The 26,477-nt window shown below is 37.0% G+C and overlaps 1 protein-coding gene across 4 annotated transcripts; it reads left to right on the forward strand.

The window, feature by feature from the left end:
* Positions 1–26,132, forward strand: strip2 (striatin interacting protein 2). 4 transcript variants are annotated; one of them, XM_081364276.1, is made up of 22 exons: positions 22–100; positions 4,936–5,005; positions 5,863–5,937; positions 8,519–8,653; positions 9,294–9,414; positions 11,883–11,951; positions 12,327–12,433; positions 12,559–12,686; positions 14,400–14,588; positions 16,102–16,152; positions 17,199–17,431; positions 19,119–19,184; positions 19,334–19,397; positions 20,193–20,264; positions 20,350–20,424; positions 21,316–21,413; positions 21,527–21,653; positions 22,689–22,789; positions 22,870–22,936; positions 23,061–23,165; positions 23,337–23,541; positions 24,846–26,132. In XM_081364276.1, exons 1-22 carry the CDS (start codon positions 77–79, stop codon positions 25,094–25,096), a joined length of 2,433 nt encoding a protein of 810 aa, XP_081220402.1. In that variant the 5' UTR covers positions 22–76; the 3' UTR covers positions 25,097–26,132. The 4 variants fall into 4 exon arrangements, with proteins under 4 accessions (XP_081220403.1, XP_081220402.1, XP_081220400.1 ...); XM_081364274.1 differs by having other exon boundaries at positions 44–190; XM_081364277.1 differs by lacking the exon at positions 16,102–16,152 and having other exon boundaries at positions 1–100.
* The last annotated feature ends 345 nt before the right edge of the window (positions 26,133–26,477 follow it).

Genomic DNA, 26,477 nt, shown 5'->3' on the forward strand with positions numbered 1-26,477 from the left:
GAGCGTGGAATCCAGCAGCGTATGTTCCAGTGTGACTGTGTATTTCCGTGCGGCGAACACATCCTCAGCCTGACAGATGCAGCAGACCGACGACATGGAGGTACCTTTACTTAATGATTCTAACAGTAACAGACAGAAGTCTCTGGCTCAAGAGAGAGATGGGTTCAGCAATCAGCTGAAGGATTCGGAGGTAATCCGAGCACACTGACAGTTTGCACGGGTAGAGGAGTGTGTGTATATGTATAAGGTGGCTTGTTGCTGGGGGCTTTTAAATGCCTCGAGCTGTTATTTTAGAAACATGCATGGTGCTAAAAATACCTTCTCCGTAGGAATTTGATATGGTGTGACTGGCTGATGGTTTTATAGGGGATATGCATGCGTTTCATGTGCGTGCCTTTGAAGGGGAAACATGAAGGGTGCATTTGTTTCTCTCTTTTATTCCCACTTCTTCCACTGTATATGTGCACATGCGTATGCAAAATGCTGAGAATGTATGTATTTGGCTCTTAATCATGTGTATACATCACATTAACCCATCAATGTCAGTGGGCATACATTCCAAATGCATTATATGAAAATAAATAATTCGCCAGCAGATTGTATATTACAAATAAATTCAACAAAGTCTATTCAGTCAATAAAGTCATGTTTCCACGGTTCTTATATATATATTCAAAACCAGTTTGGTCAATATTAGCCTAATATTATAGAATATGTATTGGGATATTGGGCTTTAAAGGTGTCAATGGACTTTGTTGAATTTATTTGTAATATACAATCTGCTGGTGAATTATTTATTTTCATTACATTTATTTAAAAGAGGCATCCATCCATCCATCCATCCATCCATCCATCCATCCATCCATCCATCCATCCATCCATCCATCCATCCATCCATCCATCCATCCATCCATCCATCCATCCATCCATCCATCCATCCATCCATCCATCCATCCATCCTATTATTTATCAGTCATTAAAAATAAAAGCAAGCAAATGCATATTTGAGTCTCTCTTTGGCACAGCTCAGGGCATATTCAGTCTTCAAGGACAGTAACACATGTTGTGCTGGAATATGTCCAGCCTAGTGAAGTTATGGTAATGAATACCTCAACCGTGATAGTTGAGCAGCATATTGAATTTTCTTTTTTTAGAGGAATTAGAGCGTGTTTTACTCCTGCAGCAGACAGTGGTGGGGAGGCGGTTTTGAATGTACACAAAAAGCCTTAAAATCATGTGCATGGCTGGAGTTTATGACGAGGAGTGAAACTCAAGGGTCAGATATGTGAGTGATCTGTCATTACACCAGAATATACTGGATGTGAACCTCTGTGCTTGTTCTTATGATATATGCATGTTAATATTAGTGATGAATTATTGTATCTGGCTGCATAAAAGGAGTTATGAATATTAAATGATGAATATTGACTGGCGTCTTTTGGTTTTTGGTCCAGTAGGTTAATGCTTGCACAGGGAACCACATTGTACAGCCCCGTTTTGAGATTTGAGATTTACAGATTATTCCAGTTTGTTTTCGCATGCAACTCTTGTTCAGTTGCTCCTTGTTATGGTTTGGTTGGGCTTTGATTCAGCTGCACTTTGGGCTTTAGATTCAATGTTGAAATTGATGTAAATATACTCAAAATATAAACAGAAAACTGGAATTTTAACCCTGTAAAGCCTGACATATGAAATAAGACTTGATAAGACTTTCAATAAGATGAAAAAAAATCTTATGTAGCATATGTGTTTTTTTTTTTTTACTGATTAAATATGACTAAATATCAGTGGTCACTATGTCTGCCTATATCTAAATGTATTTTTAAAAAGATATTTAAATGCTTAGTTTTATGATCAAAGCTCTGTAGTTTTTATTGTGGGGGGCAAAACATAATGCAGTGCAATACAATGATGGAAAAAATAAATGTTCATCAAAAGATTGATCATATTTTGATACTTGCGTGTCTGAGTAATCCGTGTCATGATTCAGGGCATAAATTAGTATTTTGTTTATAGGATTTTCTAGTCTATAAGTATCCACAGTTTGCCTTTGGATCAGATGTTTTGTCCCTTGACCTGCCATGTTTTCTCTAAAACCATCAGTATCTGGCATTGGTGTGTGTTTGACATGAGAGTTCTGCTTCTGGGAGATGTCTGTAACGCTGTCAAAAGGAAAGCCCGTGTCTCTCTCTGTCTGTTCCACACAGTTCTCAGTTGGGGCCTTTAACCAAGAGTATCAATGCCATCTGCTCCTAAGGTCCAAAATAAAATGCCCCTGACTGTGCCACACATGTCTGTGACTAGAGAAAGAGAGAAGAGGGTTAACATGAGAAATCATTAGTTTTGTGTTTACAACTGCGCATACTTAAAATCTGCACAAGCATTATGATGATGATGATGATGATGATGATTATGATGATTTCTCACATCCAATATACATTTTTGCCCATAAATCATTATACATTTAAAATTGAAATTTTGTTTTATTTCTAATCAGTAGTTTACACCGATGAAAAACAATTGGCCTGATGCGGACCAGTTATTTTAGTTTTTTTATTTTAGTTTTATTCATATTTTAAATTAGCTTTTATTTCTATATTTTTATTTTTAGTCATTTTGTTATGAGCTTTTGTCATTTTATTGGATTAAAAAAATATTGCTATTTAGGTTTAAAGCATTTATCAATTTTTTTTTGTCATTTCATTATGTGCTTTTGCCATTTCTTTTTTTTTTCTACATTATTTTTTAATTTTTTAATTGGTATTTAGGTTTCATTTATTTTTATTTCAGTTTTAGTTTTTATTTATTTCCAATTAATAATTTTAGTGCTTCAACCTAAACTTATTTCAGTTTATTGCAAAGACAACATTTCTAATTTTCAACATCCCATTTCTATTTTATAATTTTTTTCAGCTTTATTTCAAATAACATAACTGTTTTAATAGCTTTAGTTAACAATAATAACACTGATAGGGACTTATTTTAAGGCCGCTGCTAGTAAAGTCATCAATGTATTTTCAGCTAATAGCTGTCAAAGTAAAGAGTACTGTAAAAGCACTCTATGAGAAAGTACAGCGAGGTCAACGATCACTTTGAAAATGATCTCAGGTCTTGAACTCTGTAGCTGAGTCCACCAATATCAAGAGCTCTTTAAGAATCATGGTGAAAAGATGTGGATAACGCTGGCCTGTATGGGTCAGTGGCAAAAAGAGTCCATTAGTCAAAAGGTATAGCATATGAAAGCAAATCTGAGCTTTGTCAAAAAGCATAATAGTGGGTGACCCAGTTGTAATGTTTTTTTGAGGTCAGATGCCTCCATAATGGATCTTCAGAGTGGTAATTATGGGACAAGTCTAATATAAACATACTGTAACACCATGCAGTGAAGAATAGATAATGCAAAATACAGGGATGAATCATTGTATATTGCTGCATTAAATAAGTTCTCAATATTAAATGATGAATATTAACTGGCATCTTTTGGTTTTTGGTCCAGATCAATTCTGATACAGGACACATTGGTGCAGCCCCGTTTTGAGATTTACAAATTATTCCAGTCTGTTTCAAGGCATAGAGGGGCGTTCCGCTCTTTCAGTTGCTCCGTGTTTTGGTTTATTTGGGCTTTGATTCAGTTGCACTTTGGGCTTTAGATTTGACGATTATTCCAGTTTGTCTAAAACACTGTCTTTGTTTAAAACACTGTCTTTTTAATCTTTTTGTCCACTTTCAACCACTTCTGTCCTGATTTCTTTAAGGGGAGGTTAATGTGTGGGTAAATGTATGGGCATTTTCAGATCGTAGAATAGAATAGAATAGAAAGTGTTAGTATTAATGGGTCAAGTGTTGATGAAGAAGTTGCGTCTTTAGCTGTTTTTTGAAAATGGCTAAAGACTCAGCTGCTCATGTTGAGCTAGGCAGGTCATTCCACAGGGAACAGTCAAGGTAAAGGTTTGTGAAAGTGATTTTGTGCCCCTTTGGGATGACGCCTCAAGGCACCATTGACTTGCAGAACTCAAGCTTCTGTAGAGCGCAAAAGTCTGAAGTAGTGAGTTGAGGTATGGGGTGCGGAGCCAGTGGTTATTCTGTTGGCAAACATCAGTGCCTTGAATTTGATGCGAGCCGCTATTGGCAACCAGTGAAAATTAATGAAGAGAGGTGTGACGTGCTCTCTTCGGCTCATTAAAGATCACTCTCGCTGCGTTGCTGCATCTTGGATCAGTTATAGAGGTTGACAGCACATGCTGGAAGGCCTGCCAGAGAGCATTACAATAGTCCAGTATGGAACTATACTTTGGTAAAAAAAAACAAAAAACAAACATATAATGTTGATACATATAATGAATCAAAGCTAGCTCAAGCAATCACAAGTAGCTCTTCCAAAAGCTGAGGTAAATATTAATATATACAAGGTGCACACAACAAAAAAGTGTCAGTAGAGAACAGTTACAAACTCTTCCTCTCCCAGAAGTCGTATAGACCCAAAAAGCTTATTACAGATACAAACTTAGAAAATCGACCAATATTGTATAGCATCCAGTCACCCTTAACAAGCTATCTAGTCACAATTGAGTATGTGAATTGAGATGCAATGTGTGACTTTAATTGTGACTTTTCACTTACTGTTGTATGCAGTGGTGCTTCTTCATATTTAGATCTTTGTGGCTACTGAGTTACTGTGTGGTACTGCACTGATGGAAATGCTCACTGTCAGTGTGTATGTATGAGCATGTGTAAATTTCCTTTACATTTCCCACTCTGTACTTGTTGAAGTACTAGAGTAGTGTGTCCGAGCTACATTTGCATAATTACAGGGAAAAGCACATGCTGATGAAATAGTGGAAAGACCTGAAATGCAGTTGGTAGGTGCTCCAGGATGTTAGACATGTGACACTTTCTGTTGTAGCAGTGCAGTTATTGTTTGCTTCTGGTCCGCAGGGGTCCATGGAGTCCCCCAACCTGGAGTTTGAATATGGGGACACAGATGGCTTCACTGCTGAGCTCTCAGGTCAGTCACACAAACATATCTGGGTGAACAATCACTGAATTCAGGTGATTTAAGCTTTTAAAAGGATGTATTTACAGTAAACAACATATGGAAGCAGCACAAGAGCAGTTTTAGATGTTGCAAGAGTTTAAACGTACATTTAATATTAAAATAGAATTAATTGAAGAACAGATGTGCATTATATACTGTATATATATTTACTGATAAGTTTAATGTTGCAATTTTAACACTAGCCCTGTGCATGGTTCTTGTGTTTCATTATAAATTGGAGCTTTTATGCCTTTAATTATACTAAATGTGGCAGTATATAAATTATTAGGTTACACTTTATTTCAATTGTCCGCTTTAGATATTCTAATAGCTTTGCAAGTACACACCAACTAACTTTTATTAATTTGCAACTACATGCCGCCTAACCCATTAGAGTATTGGTAGACTGTTAGGTTAGGGTTAGTAGAGCAAGTTGACATGTAGTTGCAAAGTTACTTTATATAGAATATCTGAGCATCAAAATAAAGAGTTATCAAATATTAAGCGGACAGTCTACTCTAATGACTGCCAGTTAACATGTAGTTGCAAAGATACTTATAGTTAGTAGACTGTATGTTGGGAAAGTGTTTCCAAGTATTATTATACAATATTATAATTTGTAAATGTTATTTGCTGTTGATGCTTGTTACTATAGTATTTAGGGACAGTTTGAGCCTCTCTGTCTAAATACTCGTTATAGTGCATTTTAATTGCCATGTAATGCACAACATGCCAGTTAATGTTTAATGAATGTATTTTACTATGGAAAGCCCATGTCATGTGCTTGTTTTCTTTTAATCATGTCTTTTTTTGTCTCTTTCACACAGAGCTGTACAGCTACACAGAGGAACCAGAGTTCAGTCTAAACAGGGATTACTTTGAGGAAGACTTCAAGAATCATGGTAATGTAGCCAGTGTTATATTACAGCTAAAAGTCTAAGTCATATGCTTCTGTAATGCACTGCAAAAGAAAAATATATATATATTTCGTTTTTTAGTATTTTTTCATGGAAAGTTCTTCCCACTTTGGAAAATAGTTTTTCATGTTATAAACCTACAGAGGTCTAAGGTACATGGTGATGGAAAAAAATATGAGATGGGAGGAAAATACATATTTTAATGCTGTTGCATTTGCTCGCAAAAGTTTTGTGTTTTCACGTGAAACTTTGCGTTCTCAAACACAGATTAACAAACAGATCTTTACTTGTTATTGCATCTTCCAGACTAACACTAACATCATAGTGTTTAAGATTTTTGTGCTTATATTGCATTGCAATTGTAAGAAACCTCTTGGAGTGCAGGTTAGTTAAACCGTTAAGACCAGTCTTACAAGTTAGACATCACTTTTTTTTTAAGACTGTTTTTAATTCAGTTACTTAAAAACATAGATTGGCCTAATATGATACTGAAAAGTAAGACTGAATACCCCTTGACTAACTGCTAGTGGTCATACTAGATCTTAAGACAGTGTCTTAACCTATTGGCTATGTTTATGCAACTGGCCGAAGCTTCATTTCCACCTGTGTCTGAAAGACAACAGAAATAAAGCCTCAGCAAAATTCCACAGTTCTTTTTCTGCGAGAAAAGGAGAAGTTTAATGAATGTTTATGTAGTGACGATATGTGTGTATGTGTGCGTGTAGCCTCAGGCTTTACCCTGCCTGCTGTGCTAACAAACTCACCTCACCAGACCTCTCTCTCTCTCTCTCTCTCTCTCTCTCTCTCTCTCTCTCTCTCTCTCTCTCTCTCTCTCTCTCTCTCTCTCTCTGTGTATGCCTTGGCACTGCAGTCTCTACTGAATGGAAAAAAGTGCCTGGATCGTTAACATTTGTGCGTTTGTGTGCGCTGTACGTCTGTGTTGATTCTGAAGCAACTTCATGTCACGTGTTGGAGTCGTTTACAAGACACATTCATACTTTTTAAAGTTGCTGCCATCCAAAGTGGTCATCTTTTTTTTTTTTTTTTTGTCCACTTATGAGTTTAATTTTCCACCCTGTCACAGGCACTTACAAGAAAATAGGTCATTTAAAACTATTCCCATTTGAAATGCACTGCAATAAATGATTTTCTTTTTTAGTAGTTTTGTCTTGTTTTCCAGTACAAATATCTCAACATTCTTAAATCAAGATACATTTACTTGAGAAGCAAAATGACTTAAAGGGGTCATGAATTGAGAAATCAATCAATCAGATCTTTTAACATATAAGAGGTCAATCATGTGCTATAAAAATGTCCTATAAGTTTCAGAAATAAATGCTTCCTTTTATTGAAATCAGGCTCAGTATTTCAGGATTTCGTCTCAGTATGACGTAATAGTGTGCCAAAAGACCGCCTCTGCAGAAGAAGATCAACGCCTACTTCTACATCACTGACTCTTTAGCACTGACCACTGATTTATGTCATGTAGAAGTAAATACGAAAGAGACGCAAACACAAGGTAGAGATGAGCAAAGTAAAATATTTGTTTCTTTTGTATATTGTCTTCTGATTCGGGATCTCTGGCTCAAAAGTGTATGGCTGAATTTTTACCAGTTGCCATTTTTCAACATTGGAAATTTTCAAAACCATTCCACACGTGTAACAGGGACGTTGACAATTATTTTAATATACAAAACTGTTACCCAAACATAGCAGTGGGCATTTACTTGCCATTTTAAAAGAGAGGGTCAAAAACAGGATAGAAATGAGCCTATTACTTCTAAATTAGGATGTTTTTTATTGAAAAATCTTGCTAACATTATGTGGACTTCAGAGAACATTATAAATTTAAGAATGCAGTTCATGACCCCTTTAAGGTATTAAGTCTTTTTATGAAAAATGTATCAAAATGAAGTGAGTTTATGCTTAAAAAATAAATAAAAAATCTGCCAATGGGGTCAGAAAAATACGCTGGATTCAAAGGGAAAACTAGATTTAGTTTTAAGCAAACATTTTTATACATTTTTCAGGGTAACTTTACATTTTTTTATTTTATTTAGCTTGATTCAAGAATATTTCGACATTAGCACTGGAAAACAAGACAAAAATACTGAGTTTTGCAGCAAACATTTCTGCAATACTCCAAGATCAAAATCATTCCCATCAGAAATCAAATGTAAATCTTTCATTGTCAGATGAATGACCTCGGTGATTTAATTTTACACATTCCTTTCACTGAAGACTTTACAGCAGAAATCTGCCACACAAACTCTCTAATAAGCATATAGCAAATGTTTTACCAAGCGCATTTTCAAACCAGGAAGGTTTCTACAGTAATTTGCATTCATGAATCCCCCTCTCGTATATATAGTTGAGGAACATTTATGAGAAGAAAGGTCAGTGAAGCGAAAAAGTATGTGCCGCCCCTCTCACGGATGTTTGAGCAACGCAAATCCTGACTAATCTTTCTCACATGTGAGAAATGAACCAGAATGGGAGGTGGTAGAAGAATGACAGAAATGATCAACATGGACAGAGATTTGATTCTTCTGTCCTCTGCTCTCAGTGAAGGGTCGGAGATGGATGGAGTTGAGTTCGGAGGAGCAGAGGGCGTATGTCATGAGATTGCTGGATGCTCTGGAGGTCACCGATCGGGACAAGAGGCTCAAAGTGGCCCGGGCCATCCTCTATCTGGCCCAAGGTACGAATATAACACATGCAACCACAATGCAATTGGTGAAACTAGTCAAGAACAAATCCTATTTTGCACCCAAATCAAAAGAAAGATATTAAACTATATCTATTTTAGGATCATTAAGGCCATGGCGAAGTTCTTTTTCGTTATTGGCTTAGGGGTAAAAAGAAGTAAAAAATACGTGATCAGCAATATACTGTTAGTGAACATCCTGTTGAGACGTTGAGAGCAGCGTTTAGATGAATATGTAAATACTCTGTAAAATCTAACCTCTCCCCAACTTTCTAGTGACTGGTCACATAAGTGAAGTTTTGTGAAATTCTGTAAATTTAATTTACAAATTTAAACAAGTTTAAACTGAAGTACTAAAATTATTCATGGGAAATAAAAACTAAACCTGAAATAAAAATAAATTTAACCTAAATGGGTGAAAAAAACAATTGCATGACAAAAGTGCATAATGAAATGACTAAAAAACCCTAGAATTAACATAAAAATAAAAGCTAATTCAAAAATATGAATAAAAAAAAAAACTAAGCAAAATATTACACTGAGAATTTGCACATAAACCTGGCATGAATTGGCATGAAAATCATAGCAAAAAAAAAATGTTCTTGTTTTTTCTTGCTTCTGTGTGTGTATTAAGGTGTGTTTGACGAGTGTGACACAGAGACCGACGTCCTCTACTGGTCTCGACACAATGTCTTCCTCCTCTACGACATGGGCATCTTCACGGCTCTGCTGGAGCTCCTCAGCATGGAGATAGAGTGAGTGTCTTTATTTCCCAAAATGCCTCAGTGTCTCTAGATATCTGTGGCTGAGGCCAGACCATCTGCTCCAGGCAGGGAAAGACTGAAATATTGAAAGAGACAGACAGCGAGGGAAGTGTTTAACAGTGCTTCTATTTTTATTCTCTTTCTCCTGAGGGAGCAGGTTAGAAACGGCTCAGTCATGACTGTGTGTGTGAAACAGTGTTTAAGGGGTTGTGTATCTCTGCAGTTCTCCTGGGTGTTGTCCTAATGAGCCGTACACCTTTTCCTTTTCTGTTTCTTAATGCCCGCTGTGTATGGTAGCAGCTGCCTGGGTGGCACAGCGAGCCAGTTCTCTATTTCTCTAATTACCCACATTAAGTACACTTCCATGTTAATGGATCTTTCTATTCCATTAAGAGAGTGATATCAGTGATATCAGATGTCTCTCTTAGTATTGCACATACTTTACAACCACCCAGAACACCCTAAAAAACAACTCAAAAACGAATGTGCAAAGAACACATTAGTAACATCATAGCAACGGCCTGGAGTTGATTCCTGATTATAAATCTCACCGGGTCAAAATTGCGTTGTTGAGACAAAAAAACGCAGATAAGTTGCAATGGTGAATAAGGCTGTATGTATTTTATTATTACATTTAGAAATAATGTAAAATACCGGTAAATAATTTTAAAGGTATTCAGAATAGAAATGAAAACAAAGTATAAAACTAACATGTATGGTGGCATCATATATGGCAAACTTAAACAAATATATTTTAAGCAAAACTGAAACTATATGGGAAATTCACTATACAAATAAACTTGGGCTCTTGTACCTTTCTCATTCAGCACAAATCCAAACGTGTGCACTTTGCACATGTTTTAGAGGCTGATTAAAAAAAAAGAAAAAGCTTCAAAATAATGAAAAAACCCATGAAACATTTTATATTTACATATCCTTATTTTTATTAGAAAAATCTTCAGACATTAACATACAAAAAGAAACCTTTCATAATATAATATAATATAATATAATATAATATAATATAATATAATATAATATAATATAATATAATATAATATAATATAATATAATATAATATAATATAATATAATCAGTGCTGGTATTGTAACTAAAACTATTAAGAATATAAATGAAATAAAGCTAAATAAAATATAATTATTAGATGTACATTTATAATTTCCGTTTAAGTTAAAAAACAAAACAAAAATTAAAATGAATTAAAGCTAAAAAGAAATTGCTAAAAAATAATAAAATGAAAAAGCTCATAACAAAATTACTAAAACTTAAATTAAATTGAAACTTAAATAAAAGCTATTAATAATTCAAAATATATTTAAAAAATGTACAAATAACACTAAAATAAAACTGAATAATATAATATAATATAATATAATATAATCAGTGCTTGTATTGTTAACTAAAACTATTAAGAATATAAATGAAATAAAGCTAAATAAAATATAATTATTAGATGTGCATTTATAATTTTCGTTTAAGTAAAAAAATGAATTAAAGCTAAAAAGAAATTGCTAAAAAATAATAAAATGAAAAAGCACATAACAAAATTACTAAAACTTAAATTAAATTGAAACTTAAATAAAAGCTATTAATTATTCAAAATATAAAAAGTACAAATAATACTAAAATAACACTGAATAATATAATATAATATAATATAATATAATATAATATAATATAATATAATATAATATAATATAATATAACAATTTGACTGTGTCCCTGGTGAACGTAGCTTTTTTTTTTTCGCAGCACATTTCAGATGATAAACTGCTGCTTATAATGTTTCATATATTAAATGCTAACTACCGTAGGTTTTGGTTCATCATATTCTTATGAAGTTAATATAAACATCAAAGCAAGATCAAAAAGGCACAATTCTTTTGTGTATCATTCTCATACCTGCTGTCATCTCTGGTCTTTATATCCTGCACCCCCGCCGTCTCTCTCAGTTTCCTCCTGCTCTTGTGTTCAGAGAGCCTCAGAGTGGCCGTGTTCTGTTCTTCAAAGACAGCCTGGCCACCATGCGTCTCCTCTTTCAAGCCCCTGCCTGGCGGATTTAATGTATTTGTACCATTGTCCCATCAGCCCACACAGCAGAACTGAGCTCAGGGAGGCCGTACCGCTGCTGCCTCTTCTGCTGCCGTACATTTAGCCCTCCAGCTTCTCTGAGAATTGATTCATATTTGGCCAAGCACAACATATTCAAATGATCAAGGTTGACAGCTTGTCAGGTGCAATAAGCTAGTATATGTGCTGCAGAATGAAAGCAAGACATTAGACCACATGCCCTGTTTGCCTCTCACAAACTCATTTATATTGTATTTTGTGGCGTAATAAAACCATTGGCTGGTTGTAATGAGTCTTTTGATGCAGATGTTATGTAAGGATGTCCGTAGAGTGCTATTTTGAATTAGTATTGTTCCCTTTTCCTCCAGTAATAACCAGGCGTGCAGCACTGCGGTAAGAAAGCCAGCCATTTCGCTGGCAGACAGCACTGAACTCAGGTAAGATGTCCACTGGGAACGAATCATTTTCTTCTTTCACAGACATTCATACGCTCTCTCACAACATGACTTCTTTTCACCCAACCCACAATCCACTTCTCAGATTTACCGAGGCAGCCTCAGATCTTTCTGACGGCAGCCTCATATGCCTTCATGTTTTTGAGCTCAATATATCTGCTCTCTCCAAGCATACATAATTGAGACGTGAATGTTGTTTTCCTGTGAGAAGTAAAGCTGCTGCATTAGCTGATTATAGAAAATTCTTGCCTTTGGTCACAATAAACAAAGACTCTCTCTCTCTCTCTCACTAATACACACGCTCTTACACACAATCACTCGGATTGAAAGTAAAAGGATTTGCATTATGTTCTGAAGGGTTCTTTTGAGCATCATGTATCTGATGATTGAGACCATTCGTGTGGAAATGGAGGGTGACAGTCCTGAGAGGAAGGCAGCCAGAGAGGCCTTCAAAACAGAGTTGGGTGAGAAAGAACTGCGTCCTTAAGTCTTACAGATATACAGAATGTAGTGTGTGTGTGTTGTGTTCGCAGTGGTTGGCTGTTGACCTTCTCTATGGTGCAGTGATTAACCTCCCTCCTCCTCTCAGGTTCACCCCTTTATAACGGAGAGCCTTTTGCCCTCCTCCTCTTCACCATGGTAACCAAGTTCTGCAGTATGAATGCACCCCATTTCCCCATGAAGAAAGTGCTGCTCTTACTGTGGAAGACCATACTGGTTAGTCTCAATACACACACATCAGAATTACTATAGAATATGTTCCAATTTAGATCAACTTTGATTTGATTCTGTTCTATTCTATTCTTTTCTAGTCTATTCCGCACATAAATCACTGCTCATTCTATGCTATGCTGTTATATTCAATTTGATTGCATTTCACTTATAGATTACTTCTATTATATTCATTTCTATTCTACACATCAATCACTGCCTATTCTATGCTGCTACATTCTATTTCATTCCATTTCACTTATAGATTACTACTTCATTTGTATTGTTTTGTATTCTATTCTATTCTATTCTATTCTACACATCAATCACTGCTTATTCTGTTATGCTAAGTTACATTATATTTTATTCCATTTCACTTATAGATTAATTCTATTTTATTCCACACATTAATCACTGCTTGTTCTGTTATGCTAAATTACATTCTATTTTATTCCATTTCACTTATAGATTACTACTTCATTTGTATTGTTTTGTATGCCATTCTATTCTATTCTATTCTATTCTATTCCGCACATAAATCACTGTTCATTCTATGCTATCCTGTTATACTGTTATATTCAATTTGATTGCATTTCACTTATAGATTACTTTTATTATATTCAATTCTATTCTACACATCAATCACTGCCTATTCTATGCTGCTACATTCTATTTCATTCCATTTCACTTATAGATTACTACTTCATTTGTATTGTTTTGTATGCCATTCTATTCTATTCTTTTCTAGTCTATTCCGCACATAAATCACTACTCATTCTATGCTATCCTGTTATACTGTTATATTCAATTTGATTGCATTTCACTTATAGATTACTTCTATTATATTCAATTCTATTCTACACATCAATCACTGCCTATTCTATGCTGCTACATTCTATTTCATTCCATTTCACTTATAGATTACTACTTCATTTGTATTGTTTTGTATTCTATTCTATTCTATTCTATTCTACACATCAATCACTGCTTATTCTGTTATGCTAAGTTACATTATATTTTATTCCATTTCACTTATAGATTAATTCTATTTTATTCCACACATTAATCACTGCTTGTTCTGTTATGCTAAATTACATTCTATTTTATTCCATTTCACTTATAGATTTATTCTATTCTATTCTTTCCTAGTCTATTCCGCACATAAATCACTGCTCATTCTATGCTATCCTGTTATACTGTTATATTCAATTTGATTGCATTTCACTTATAGATTACTTATATTATATTCAATTCTATTCTACACATCAATCACTGCCTATTCTATGCTGCTACATTCTATTTCATTCCATTTCACTTATAGATTACTACTTCATTTGTATTGTTTTGTATGCCATTCTATTCTATTCTATTCTACACATCAATCACTGCTTATTCTATTATGCTAAGTTACATTATATTTTATTCCATTTCATTTATAGATTAATTCTATTTTATTCCACACATTAAACACTGCTTGTTCTGTTATGCTAAATTACATTCTATTTTATTCCATTTCACTTATAGATTTATCTATTCTATTCTATTCTATTCTATTCTATTCTATTCTATTCTACCAGATAGAAAAGGTTTTTCATAATACAAACATTGTGTCCTTCATGGACTGTTTCAGGCCTAAATCAAGTCAATAACAGACCTGCTTCCGTCGCTATAGTGCTCTGTCCATTGATCTCTGTGTCTGTGTGTTGACGTGCACCTCAGTTCACACTGGGAGGTTTCGAGGAGCTGCAGGAGATGAAGGTGAGGATGAGAGAGCAGTTCAACCTGCCGCCGCTCCCTGAGGACAGCATTAAGGTGGTGCGAAACATGCGAGCCGCCTCACCTCCAGCCTCGGCCATGGAGCTCATCGAGCAACAGCAGCAGCAGAAGAGAGGACGCAGGAGCCGCAGGGTACGAGAAGCACACGACAAACACGCAGCTTTCGAAGCAGTTGCACAAGCAGGAACCATGTGAAGAAGTACAATCACTCTGCCAGCATGAGTTGAGCTCACTACACACAACCACTGCGCATAAACCTATACAATCAGTATGTGAAATACAAAACACACAAAAAAAATTCTGATCCGTGCTACCTATTTATACTAATATAATGGCCCACTTAGCCTAAAAAACTTACACAACCTTTTAAATAAACACAAAATGGACTACATGCCTGTGTTTTACCACACTCCTGCCCTTAAAGACACTCTGACATTGCAACGGCGATGTCACCATGAGAGTGAAATTTAGCAGTGTACCGATTAGCCGGTCTGTCTGCACAACATTGTGGACCAATCACAGCAGGTTTCACACTGCAAAAAGATTTTTTTCTTATTTTTCCAGTATAAATATCTAAGCATTCTTAAAGCAAGAAAAAATTACCGTAGAAGAAATTAAGTCTTGTATTCTATGTTTTTGCTTAAAACAAGAATAAATAAAAAATTATAAACTTGCTTGCATGGATAGTTAATTAATTAATTTTTCATTTATTATTCACCCTCGTGTCGTTCCAAACCCGGAAGGCTTTCATTCATCTTTTGAAGATCTTTTTGATGAAATCTGTGAGCTTTCTGTCCCTCCATTGCCAGCTATGCAACTATCACTTTGATGCTTCAAAAAGTTCATAAAGAGATCATAAAACTATTCCATATGAATTGAGCGGTTTAGGCCAAATTCTCTGAAGAGACACGATCGCTTTATATGATGAACAGATTTAATTTAGGCTTTTATTCACATATAAACATAAATCAATGCACACATTAGTTGTGGTAAACAGAAGCTCAAACATGTTCGCTTGACGTGCGAAAACCAATGAGGTTCATTCTCGTGTTACGCAGCTCGTTTGAGCTTCCGTAAGAGGTTTGTTCTCGCATGTCAAGCAGGTTCGGTTGAGCTTTTGTTTATGTTCGCTGATCAACGTTTATATTTGAATAGAAGCCTTAATTTAATCTGTTCATTTTATAAAGCAATCGCGTCTCTTCAGAAAATTTGGACTAAACCACTTAATTCGTTCAGGATTAGTCTATTTATGAACTTTTTAAAGCATCAAAGTTTCAGTTGCGTAGCTGGCAATGGATGGAGGGACAGTAAGCTCTCAGATTTCATCAAAAAAAATCTTCATTTGTGTTCTGAACGAAAGACTTACTGGTTTGGAACAACATGAGGGTGAACTATCCCTTTAATGTTGATCCATTTTTAAGATCTTATGTCATTTTTGCTTCATAAGTAAATGTATCTTGATTTAAGAATGTCTAGATATTTGTACTGGAAACTAAGACAAAAATAATGAGTAAGAAAATCTCTTTTTTGCAGTGCACAGTTTTTGACTTTCCTCTGTCTCCCTCTCTACTCCTTTCTGCCCTTTTCTCTCTGGGTTTTGGTTTTCCTGTTGGCTCATTCCCATCTCTTCCTTGTGTCCCTACAGAGTGCCTTTGTTGATAGCTTGGAAGGAGACAGTCCATATGCCAAGAAACAGGTCTTTACCCTAAACCCCTTTTGTGCATTTTCTTTGTTGTGGGCCGGCCTTGCACTCTTCCACTCTCTTTTCCTTCACAGCAATTTGTTTTTCCTTTGAAACTTGATTTGGGGAAGGGAAGGGTTCTGAGAAATACAGCTGACCATGGCTACCGGACATTAGCAAAACTCTCTCTCCTCCTATCTTTCCATTTGCACATCTTTCCACACATTCTCAGTCAATGAGATCCACATAGACACACTACGGCTCCCACTAGCTAGCAGAATGGCTTCTTCTCATAGGCAACCAATCACAGCTGAGTCACCTTTGCTCATGACCTCAGCACCGCCCACAGACACACTCATACATTGACTGCACTGGATCAAAGGATGACGCTCCACTAATGCACCTCATGCCTGCTGCTTGCTCTGAATCTTGCCATTCATCCGTTTGCACAACACTAGAGATGTAAAGAACTTGTTTTTTGTGCCTTAGTTGAACTGAATCTGCACAGGAATGTTGAAAAAGGAGTTGCAGTGTTGTATCTAGAATGTACGAGTCCCCAAAATTGCGTCAAGGATTCAAAGTTTTTGTGATGCTTATCATTTGCAGGTTCACGGAACGGTAAGTTTCAGCAATAAACTCTTAACTAATGGATGGGGAATGTAATCTGAAGACTAAACAATGAGTGGGTGACCCTTATGTGAGTCTCGTTCAGTGACTGTAAACATTTGAAACCTCTCATTCAGGATGTTTCAGTTTGGACAGTTGACATTTTATTTTACATAAAAAGGATGCCAAATGAAACAACTTGATTTTAAAATTATAACACACCAATCGGTCGGCCGCCGGTGAGCGTCTGTCGGGCTAGTTTTTGCGGTGTGTTCAAGTGTAGCATTTTGGTCAAGACGTAGCCAATGCTAGGCGACAACACAATAGCCTTTCCTCACCAATGTCGGTTTGGTGTGTTACGGCCTTTAAAACTTATAAATGAGACTCGATATCAGGGTCCAGAGTAATATGCACATTTGCAACTTGATGTTAAACTCTTTCTTCTTCTCTTGCAGCCCCTGGTCAAGCAGGACAGCCTGGACACTTACAACGAACGGGACCCTTTCAAGAACGATGATGCCCGGGATGAGGAAGATGACCCAGAGGATGTGGACAGTGGCATCGAGGGAGAGGTCGACCCTCTCGACAGAGACGTCATCATCCAACCGCCACCGCCACCACCACCGCTGCGGCCCCCGACTGAGAGAGTGTCCTTCCCCAAGGGCCTGCCTTGGGCCCCCAAAGTCAGGTGGCGTACAAGATCTTTTCTTCAAATGTGACTCTACAGGATGGCCAGAATAACTATAAACTCTAAAAAAGGGATTTTTTCGCTGGTTTCAAAACACACACCTACCTGCCATTCATTTTCACTTAAATTTAATGCTTTAACAGTTGGTGACATATGCTTGGAAAAACTCCTGAGATCCAAAAGATAATGTCAGCGACTTACCTATGATGCATCAACCTCACATTTGCATAGGCTGTACTATTTGCATTCATGATTGGTTGACTGCCAAATTAAAATAGTAAACAAAACGATTAACCGATTACTGGTCATTTCAAATAAGCGTTTCTGTTCAGAATGATTGAACTTTATTTACTTTTTTGTTCCTGGTAAAGTTTCGTTTGTGTTTGTTTTCGTTCCTTGAACCGGTTCAGAGCCCTGCATAAACTGTACTATATCGAATATGACTGTGTGTTTTCAGAAATCTTTTAATTTGCAATGAGTTCAGGGAGACTTAAACTACTGTTCAAAAGTTTGTAAGGGGTTAATATGTTTTTTTTATATATTTTTGAAAAAATTATCTTATGCTCACCAAGGCTGCATTTATTTGATAAAAAATACAGTAACTATGTTTCCATCCACCAATTTTTATGCACATCCGATATGAAGACATGCACATAAACTACGATGGAATACATTTACTGAATAAATCCCTCTGCGAAACTCACGAAAATCACATGACTTTGCCTCAACAGAGGATGTGATTGGATAACTGGACTAACCAGCGGACCAATCGCATCGGTAGCCTCTCAAATGTTGGTTTGGTTATTCTGAAATGTCTGTTAGTCAAAGTCTGTCATCAAAATGATTTGGTTTAATTCCCTTCCAGAAACAGATAACATGACAGCATTTACTGCGTTTCATCTGCGCACTCTGAGGTGCAAGTCATTTATGATGTAGGAAAAAGAGCCTAGTAGCTTCCCCTATTGCAGTAACTTCCATTTTTATTACAGAAATTTTGTGACAGTTTCCCAGGAGGTGATGAATTTGTTCTCCTGAACACATGGGGTGGAAACGCTGCTTTATTCGCAAATGTTTTATTCAATATTCCAATTTTGCGCATAAGTTAAATTTGCAACTTTGTCATGAGAACAGTAATATTCTGAAATATTTAAAATAACTGTTTTGTATTTGAATATATTTTAAAATGTAGTGTATCTGATGCTCCATACTGTATCTGTAGAGACTCGTCTAACTGCCTAGAAAAATCTACTTCAGCTCCTGTGCTAGAAATACAGGCTCCAGTATGTCTGGCTTAAATAATGCATATTTGTGGACAGAGACAGATGAACATGGAGAAACATAGAGGAAGAAAGGAAAGAAGGAAAAGAGATGAATTTGGAACAGTGAAAGCTGTGACAGTCACAATTGATCAGATCCTCTTGATTATTTGTCATGCAGTACAGTATTTACCTGTGACTTGTAATGCTGTGCTGAGCTGCGCTGCTGCATGAAGATGAGAAGGATAGGGTGGCGGAGGGGGTGTTGCAGCAATTTAAAGAGGTTAGCCGTAAAGATGACAGTCCTGAAGGGATGCCTTTACGTTAATCTTTTTGATGTCTGTTGGTAGCAGTCCTGTCCTAAACTAAGAAAAAGCTGTTTATAGCCAAACCAACTCCTCATGTAGTCCATTCCCATCTTTCTTCCACAGAGAGAAAGACATCGAGCACTTTCTGGAGACCAGCAGAAATAAATTTATCGGCTTCACCTTGGGAAAGTGAGTCTTTGATCAGTTCACCTGGGCTAAAGCTCCTCCACTGAGGTTACAAATCTATGATAACCTATAATAAAGGTCAGCTTCATTATCATTAAATCAGTATACTCTGCTGTTACAGTGTGTATTTGTTCTTTCTGATGTTGTTTTAGTGACACTGACACTCTGGTTGGGTTACCCCGGCCCATACATGAGAGTGTAAAGACTCTGAAACAGGTGAGCATGGAAACATTTTTGTTTTCTAGTATTCTTCTAGACAGCTGAGGATTAAAGTGGGCCTATTATGCCCTTTTAAATTTTCAACTTTCTTTAGTGTGTAATGTTGCTGTTTGAGCATGAAAAATGTCTGTAAATTTATAAAGTCACTCATATCAGTGCACACTGTTTATGAACTCCCTGAAACGCCTCCATTGTATTCTTGAGTTTTCTTCTGGGAACGAACACGTCAAAATATTCCTCATTTAAATAATTCCTGCCCAAAGCAGATGCAGAATAAAGGGGCAAGGCCTGGTTGAGTAAGTTAGTACTGGGTTAAAACTCGCTGTTCTGGTAAGGGGCGAGACATTTCCCAAACACGCTCAAAGCTCTTGACCAATCACAACACACTGCTCCAGCCAACCAATCAGAGCATGTTGTGCTGTTTGGAAGGAGGGAGACAGGAACTAAACAGAGTGTTACTGACAGACCGGGAAGCTTGGTGCTGCAACAATGTCAAATATGTGAAAAATAAAAAAATCAAGATTTTTGAGAAAAGGAATAGGTTTTCTTTAACAAAGATGGTTTGAACATTACTATAAATATGCATGAATACTAAATGGTAATTTTCTGTTGAGACTCCATAACTGGATTATATCTGTCGGGTTTACCAGCTGTTCTGTCACAGATATGCATTGACGTGAATCCAGTGGTATAATGAGTGCTCTATTGGGGCTCTTTCAGCCAATCACAGTTTAGATATCCATCCTTGGTCACCATGGCAATTCTCTCTCACTGATCCCTTTCTCTCTCAAGCACAAGTATGTCTCCATAGCAGAGGTCCAGATCAAGAGAGAGGAGGAGCTGCAGCAGTGCCCCATGACTATGGTAAGTGACTCAAGTCCACTGTTCTTGTGCATTTATTACTGGTATATTAAGCTGTCAATCGGAATTGTCTCTTTTGATTGGCTAGGGTGAGGAGGAGGTGGAAGAAACACCTGCAGAGATTCTGTATTTGGGAATGTTGCCCAGCCTCTCACAGTATGTTGTAAGTGTCCCCTACACTTCATCTTTCTAAATGAATTTTACACAAACATTCTAATTACATATTCACAAGCATTTGATAATTTTCTTTCTGATAATATTTTACAGCTCTATCTCTCTTTAAGGCCAGACACTACAGGCAAAAACATTTGTTTTTTCATGCACTGGTCAGTTTTGAGAATTTGGGCTGTTTTATAACATAGTTGCTGACTAGTGGAAAGAAAACACTCTTAAGTGTTTATTTTATTGCACTTTATCTATTATTTGCATCGTCATTTCAAGTTTTCTCGAAATGAGTCAGAAATGTCCACTTCAGTAGTATTTACTTACAGCAAACTTTCCAGTTTTATTTCTATCTACAGGGTGGGCCATTTATATGGATACACCGTAATAATATGGGAATGGTTGGTGGTATTGTATCCAAGATGGCCGACTTTTAAATGGCCACCATGGTCACCACCCATCTTGAGGAGTTTGCCCCCTCACATATACTAATGTGCCACAAACAGGACTTTAATATCACCAACCATTCCCATGTTATTACGGTGTATCCATATAAATGGCCCACCCTGTGTATTCTGACAGTTTTTACTTTTTTCATTTTCCTTCTGGCTGTTGACAGTATTTTCTAATTTATGGAATGATAAGAGAATTCCCCTCTGTAAAAACCTTTGACTCTAATATTTCAATAAAATGAAACCAGAATTTGTTTAATTTTACCAATGCTCCGATTGTTCAAAAACACGTTCCATAGAAAAATCGTGAAACTCTGCTCCCTGATCTACTTCCCAATATTGGATTATGCATAACATTTGGTAATAGTGTAGTGCTAAATGCATGCAACTATTCAGACAAACCAGGTAGGAGTGTTGCACTAATGTTATTCTCTTTGTAGATTGCTCTTTTGAAGCTGCTTCTGGCTGCAGCTCCAACCTCCAAAGCAAAGACAGATTCTATCAACATCCTAGCCGACGTTCTGCCAGAGGAGATGCCGTAAGTCTACGCACAAACGCACATACAACAGAGACTAAAATGGTGCATGAAAAGATCAGTGCAGTTTGTTTTAGATGCACAGCAAACATTTGCCATATTTGTGTGTGAAACAGAATCACCGTCCTCCAGAGCATGAAGCTGGGCATTGATGTGAACAGACACAAGGAGATTATCGTCAAAGCGATTTCAGCTCTCCTGCTACTGCTGCTCAAACACTTCAAACTCAACCACATATACCAGGTCAGACTCTTCCCCCCTCTCTCTCTCTATTTTCCATTCCTTTCTCTGCTTGTGTCTCTCTGATTTCCTGCACTTGACTGACCCTGCATTCTGCTGATAGGCTCGCCGTCAAAGCACCATTGATCTCAAGACAACTACAATGAGAAAAGCTCTTAAATTAAAAAAAGATACTATAATGCATCAGTAAGAAAGACAGATATTTCAAACTAAAGAAAGGATTTAGATCTTTTTCAGCTCGACCAGTAAAACCCACTCGGATGCTAAGAAATCTGAGAATTTCTCTCCTCATACATCAGATAATTTAAAAATATTAGCAGGGTACAAGAACAAAGTGTCTTGCCAGCACAGTTCAGACTAATCCTGTATGATGAGCGTGACAAATTATGAAAAATGAACGTGGGTGTTTTTTTTTTAAGTGTCGCCCTCTATTGGTGGAGAATGGAAGCGGTGATAAATAGCTCTGCAGTGGGAAGAGTTTTATAACACACTTATTTTGTCATGCCAGTTTACCCCTTCTCACACTCAACTTAAAGGATCACATCTTCATACAGCACTGAATAATCAGCTACTAAAGGCAGTCACGCACCTCTTTTCCTTCTCTTTCCATTTAAATGACCAAATCACTCATTTGCTCAGATTAAACAACATTGCTGATCCACTGATATATCCCGCAGAGCTGATATACAGTTAATTCTGGGTAGCTCTTTGACAGAGAAGTTTGCCCATTGAGGTCTAAAGCCGTGATAAATGGAGAACAACTGGAGGAGACAAATCACTCTTCAGTATGCATCTCAGTCTCAGATGAATGCCTTACAAATGAAAGCCTAATGAAAGCTCATGTGAGAACTAGAGAAGTTGGCAGTTAATTATAGATATTATGGGCCAAACTGACTTCCTCTCTATGTAACACACTGGATTTAAATGGCCATTCCTCCTTATATTAAAATGTAGTCTTGTTCATATGCTGCAGATTCTTATGAAGTACATTATTTCTGAACATGATGTATTGAATGTTTTTTTTTACATCCCGAACAGTTTGATTATGTGGCTCAGCACCTGGTGTTTGCCAACTGCATCCCCCTCATCCTCAAATTCTTCAACCAGAACATTATGTCTTACATCAGTGCCAAAAACAGGTAGACATTTAGATTTATGCTCACCAACTCCTATGTCCGTAATTTGTTTAACAAAAACATATTGTGTTTTCTGATGGCAGCATTTGTGCCCTGGATTTCCCACATTGTGTGGTTCATGAAATGCCTGAACTCACAGCTGAAAGCCTGGTAATTATACAAAACAATGCTTTTATTTTGTCAGGTTTATAATATTTTATAGGTGGCTGAAAAGATAAAGATGGCAATTTGAATGTTGTTAAGACGGTGAATGTGTGTCTGTGTGTGTAAACAGGAAGCTGGTGACAGTAATCAGTTTTGCTGGCGTAATCTCTTCTCCTGCATCAACCTACTGAGGATCCTAAACAAAATCACCAAGTGGAAACACTCAAGAACTATGGTGAAAGAAAGAAAATATTCATTTTAAAGATTACTAGAGCATTAAGTATCATTTTCTAATACATATCTATGCCTCCTTCACAAAATGTGAATGAATTTCTTTGTAAATTGTTGCATTCATATGAATGGTTTTGTGTACAATTTACATTTGTTGGTTGTCTTTCCTTTACAGATGCTTGTGGTGTTCAAATCTGCTCCCATCCTGAAGAGGGCACTCAAGGTCAAACAGGCCATGATGCAGCTCTATGTTCTCAAACTCCTCAAGATCCAGACCAAGTATCTGGGGCGCCAGTGGAGAAAGAGTAACATGAAAACCATGTCCGCCATCTACCAGAAAGTCAGACATCGGCTCAATGACGACTGGGCGTATGGGAATGGTAAAAATCTGTTTTGTTTTTTACTTAAGGGAGGAAGCCCCTATGGAAAGTGTACCATAGGTTACTTTGAATAAACTGATCAGATTCCAATTTAGAATGTTTCAGATGTGTCCTTGAACATGAATCATAGTGAATCATGAGTCATTCACTGTATTCAAAATTCAAATACTTCCCCAAACTTTAGTGTGCGAAGAACAGTATGCCAACAGAGTGGGATGTCCGAATACATAGTATTTAAAAAACAGTAGGCAAAAAGAAGCAACTCAACTGACACTGTACAATGACAGTGACAACATGGCCGATGTAGTATGTCCAAATGTCATCCATACTGTATAGAACATACTTTAACGGGTGCGAAGTGAGTTTCAAACCAAATGTAGTACCTACTATACAAGCTGTGTCCCAATTCAGAGGCTGCATCCTTCAAAGGCCGAATGCGTTTGAGCGGCTTGACAAAGGCTGTCCCAATTCGAATGCTCCTTCAAATAAATGTATCGTTCGTTTCCCGGACCGTTAAGGATAGAATGGATGGATCCTTCTCAGCCTAACCAATCCCAATAATCATTGTGCTTTGATGAGGACTACATTTTTTTTTAGAGAAAATTCTGGATTACCCTTTTAGGGTTTGACTTAAGACGAGCTCAGACTACAGGAGTTTCAGGCCGATTTATGCCCGATTTACTTCTCCTGACATTTAGAGAAAAAAATCACGTCCAGGGCATCGGTCCGTTCCAATGTTCAGCCCAGATTATTTAGTGACGGGTCTTTTGAAATGGAGAACAGCGAAACAACAAGCAGCTGTACTGGTCCGGTGGACAACGGAGACTTCCTTTGTATAATGTCTACAGCCAGTTGCCGCGACACAGTATCCATTTTGTTTACATCCGCTTAATCTGCTAAATCTGGCATGTTAAGAAAGAATGTCTTGTAATGTGAGGTGCACCAGGATTTTCAAATCATGTAGTGTGTGTAGGTTTGAGATTTGAAAGAAGAAAATCTGTAAAGATTGTGCGTGATGCAACCAGATTTCACAATCGGTTAAGATTTAAAAACTCCTGTAGTCTGAGCCCGGCTTTTCTTGAATATCTAATGGTGTAAGGTATATATTGACAAAGGTCCTGGACTTCGAAAGCGTGGGCTTTAAAGTCTGCGCACTTCGAAGGATGCAGCCTCTGAATTGTGACACTACTACAGTGTGCGATTTCAGTTGCAGCGATAGTGTTCCACATTACCTGTTCTCATATGTAATACATACTGTGTGTCATAGCTTTCAAATGCTCCTATATTTCCTTCTCTTCTCCCAGATATCGACGCTCGGCCGTGGGACTTTCAGGCGGAGGAGTGTGCACTGCGCGAGAGCATCGAGAAATTCAACGCGCGGCGTTACGATAAGAATCAGAACAACGAGTTTACGCCAGTGGACAATTGCCTCCAAAGCGTTCTAGGTCAGCGCGTCGACCTGCCCGAAGACTTCCATTACAGCTACGAGATGTGGCTTGAAAGGGAGGTGTTCTCCCAACCCATTCAGTGGGAAGGTCTGCTACAGGCCCAGTGATCCTACTGTGATGATCATAGGACATTTGTTTCTTATTAAACCGACACAATTACTGTGGCTTACGATCGACAGAGAAATGTTTAAAGCACTGAGGGTCTGCCGTTCCTGTTCTGTAATGAATTCTTGTAAATATAGATATATATATGTGATTATGGAATGGTGGTCTTCCTTTGGTAATGGAATGAAAGAATGATATCTTCTCCAATAACTGAAGCACACTTTGTATAATGACTGCATAACTACAGTATTCTAACATAGGCTATATACTATTTTGAAATGATCAATATTTATTTATATGGTCACTCACTGTGTCTAACTGTGGAAATGTTTAATTTTTATGTAAATATGATCACTTCATTAGGTTGTGAGGTACCCCCTGATTCTGAGGTAGGGTCCCTCTTGAAAAGCGGTTGTGTCATTCAGAGTTCATGTGTTAAAACTCCACTGGTTATTTATTCATCTCTGTGGCATCATGTGTTAAACAGGAGGACGTCTGTGTTCTCGAGAAAGCAGTGAGTCACCTCTTTTTGTCCCCATGTAGCACTGCACCACACAAAGACCCCTGAGCAGCACAATACACACATTCAAAGTGTCCTTGGTGACTTTATCGTCACCCACACTAGACATGTCACTCGTTAAATGGTGCTGGTTTTTAACGCTTCGTTTCATCTTCTTGTTAATTGTCACACTTTTTTTTTCTGAGATTATATGACAAGTTCTTGTGAAGCACTGTAAGAATAATTTGTGCTCTCTCCATCAAAACAGTGTTATATATGGCACCTCATCATGTTCATCAGGTTTATTTTACTGGGTTTGTCTTGCATATCATTTCTTGATTTTTATATTCTCATTGTTTTGTACTAAATTAAGGTGCTGTGTAAATGAAACTACCTATGATGATCCATGCCAAATATAGCACTACCACATTTTTTTAATATGTACACTAATTAGTTGTATTTGTACAGACTGCACTGTATGTGAATGTGGCAAATTGATGTAAGAGTCTTTAATAAATTATAAATGGAGTTAATCATTACCTTGAGTAACATATCATTGTCAGTGTGTGTGTGTGTGTGTGTGTGTGTGTGTGTGTGTGTGTGTGTGTGTGTGTGTGTGTGTGTGTGATAGGATAAAAAAAAATCATAAACAGTACAATTTTGTTGTTCCTGGCTCTGTTGTTCCTGACTTTCCTTTTAGAGTGACCCCTGATCCAAGCATAAACTTATTTGTAGATTATTAATCACGATAGCAGAATGTCAAAAACTGAAGTGCAGTTTTTCATCCGCTTCACTAGGCGGCGTGAGCGGGTTTCCATGACAAAAATGACGCTCGATGACAGTCGCTACAGCACGTTCAGAATCAGATGACGGTTATTAATAAA

Source organism: Scardinius erythrophthalmus (assembly GCF_964197995.2).
Source record: "Scardinius erythrophthalmus genome assembly, chromosome: 4".
Lineage (NCBI taxonomy): Eukaryota > Metazoa > Chordata > Actinopteri > Cypriniformes > Leuciscidae > Scardinius > Scardinius erythrophthalmus.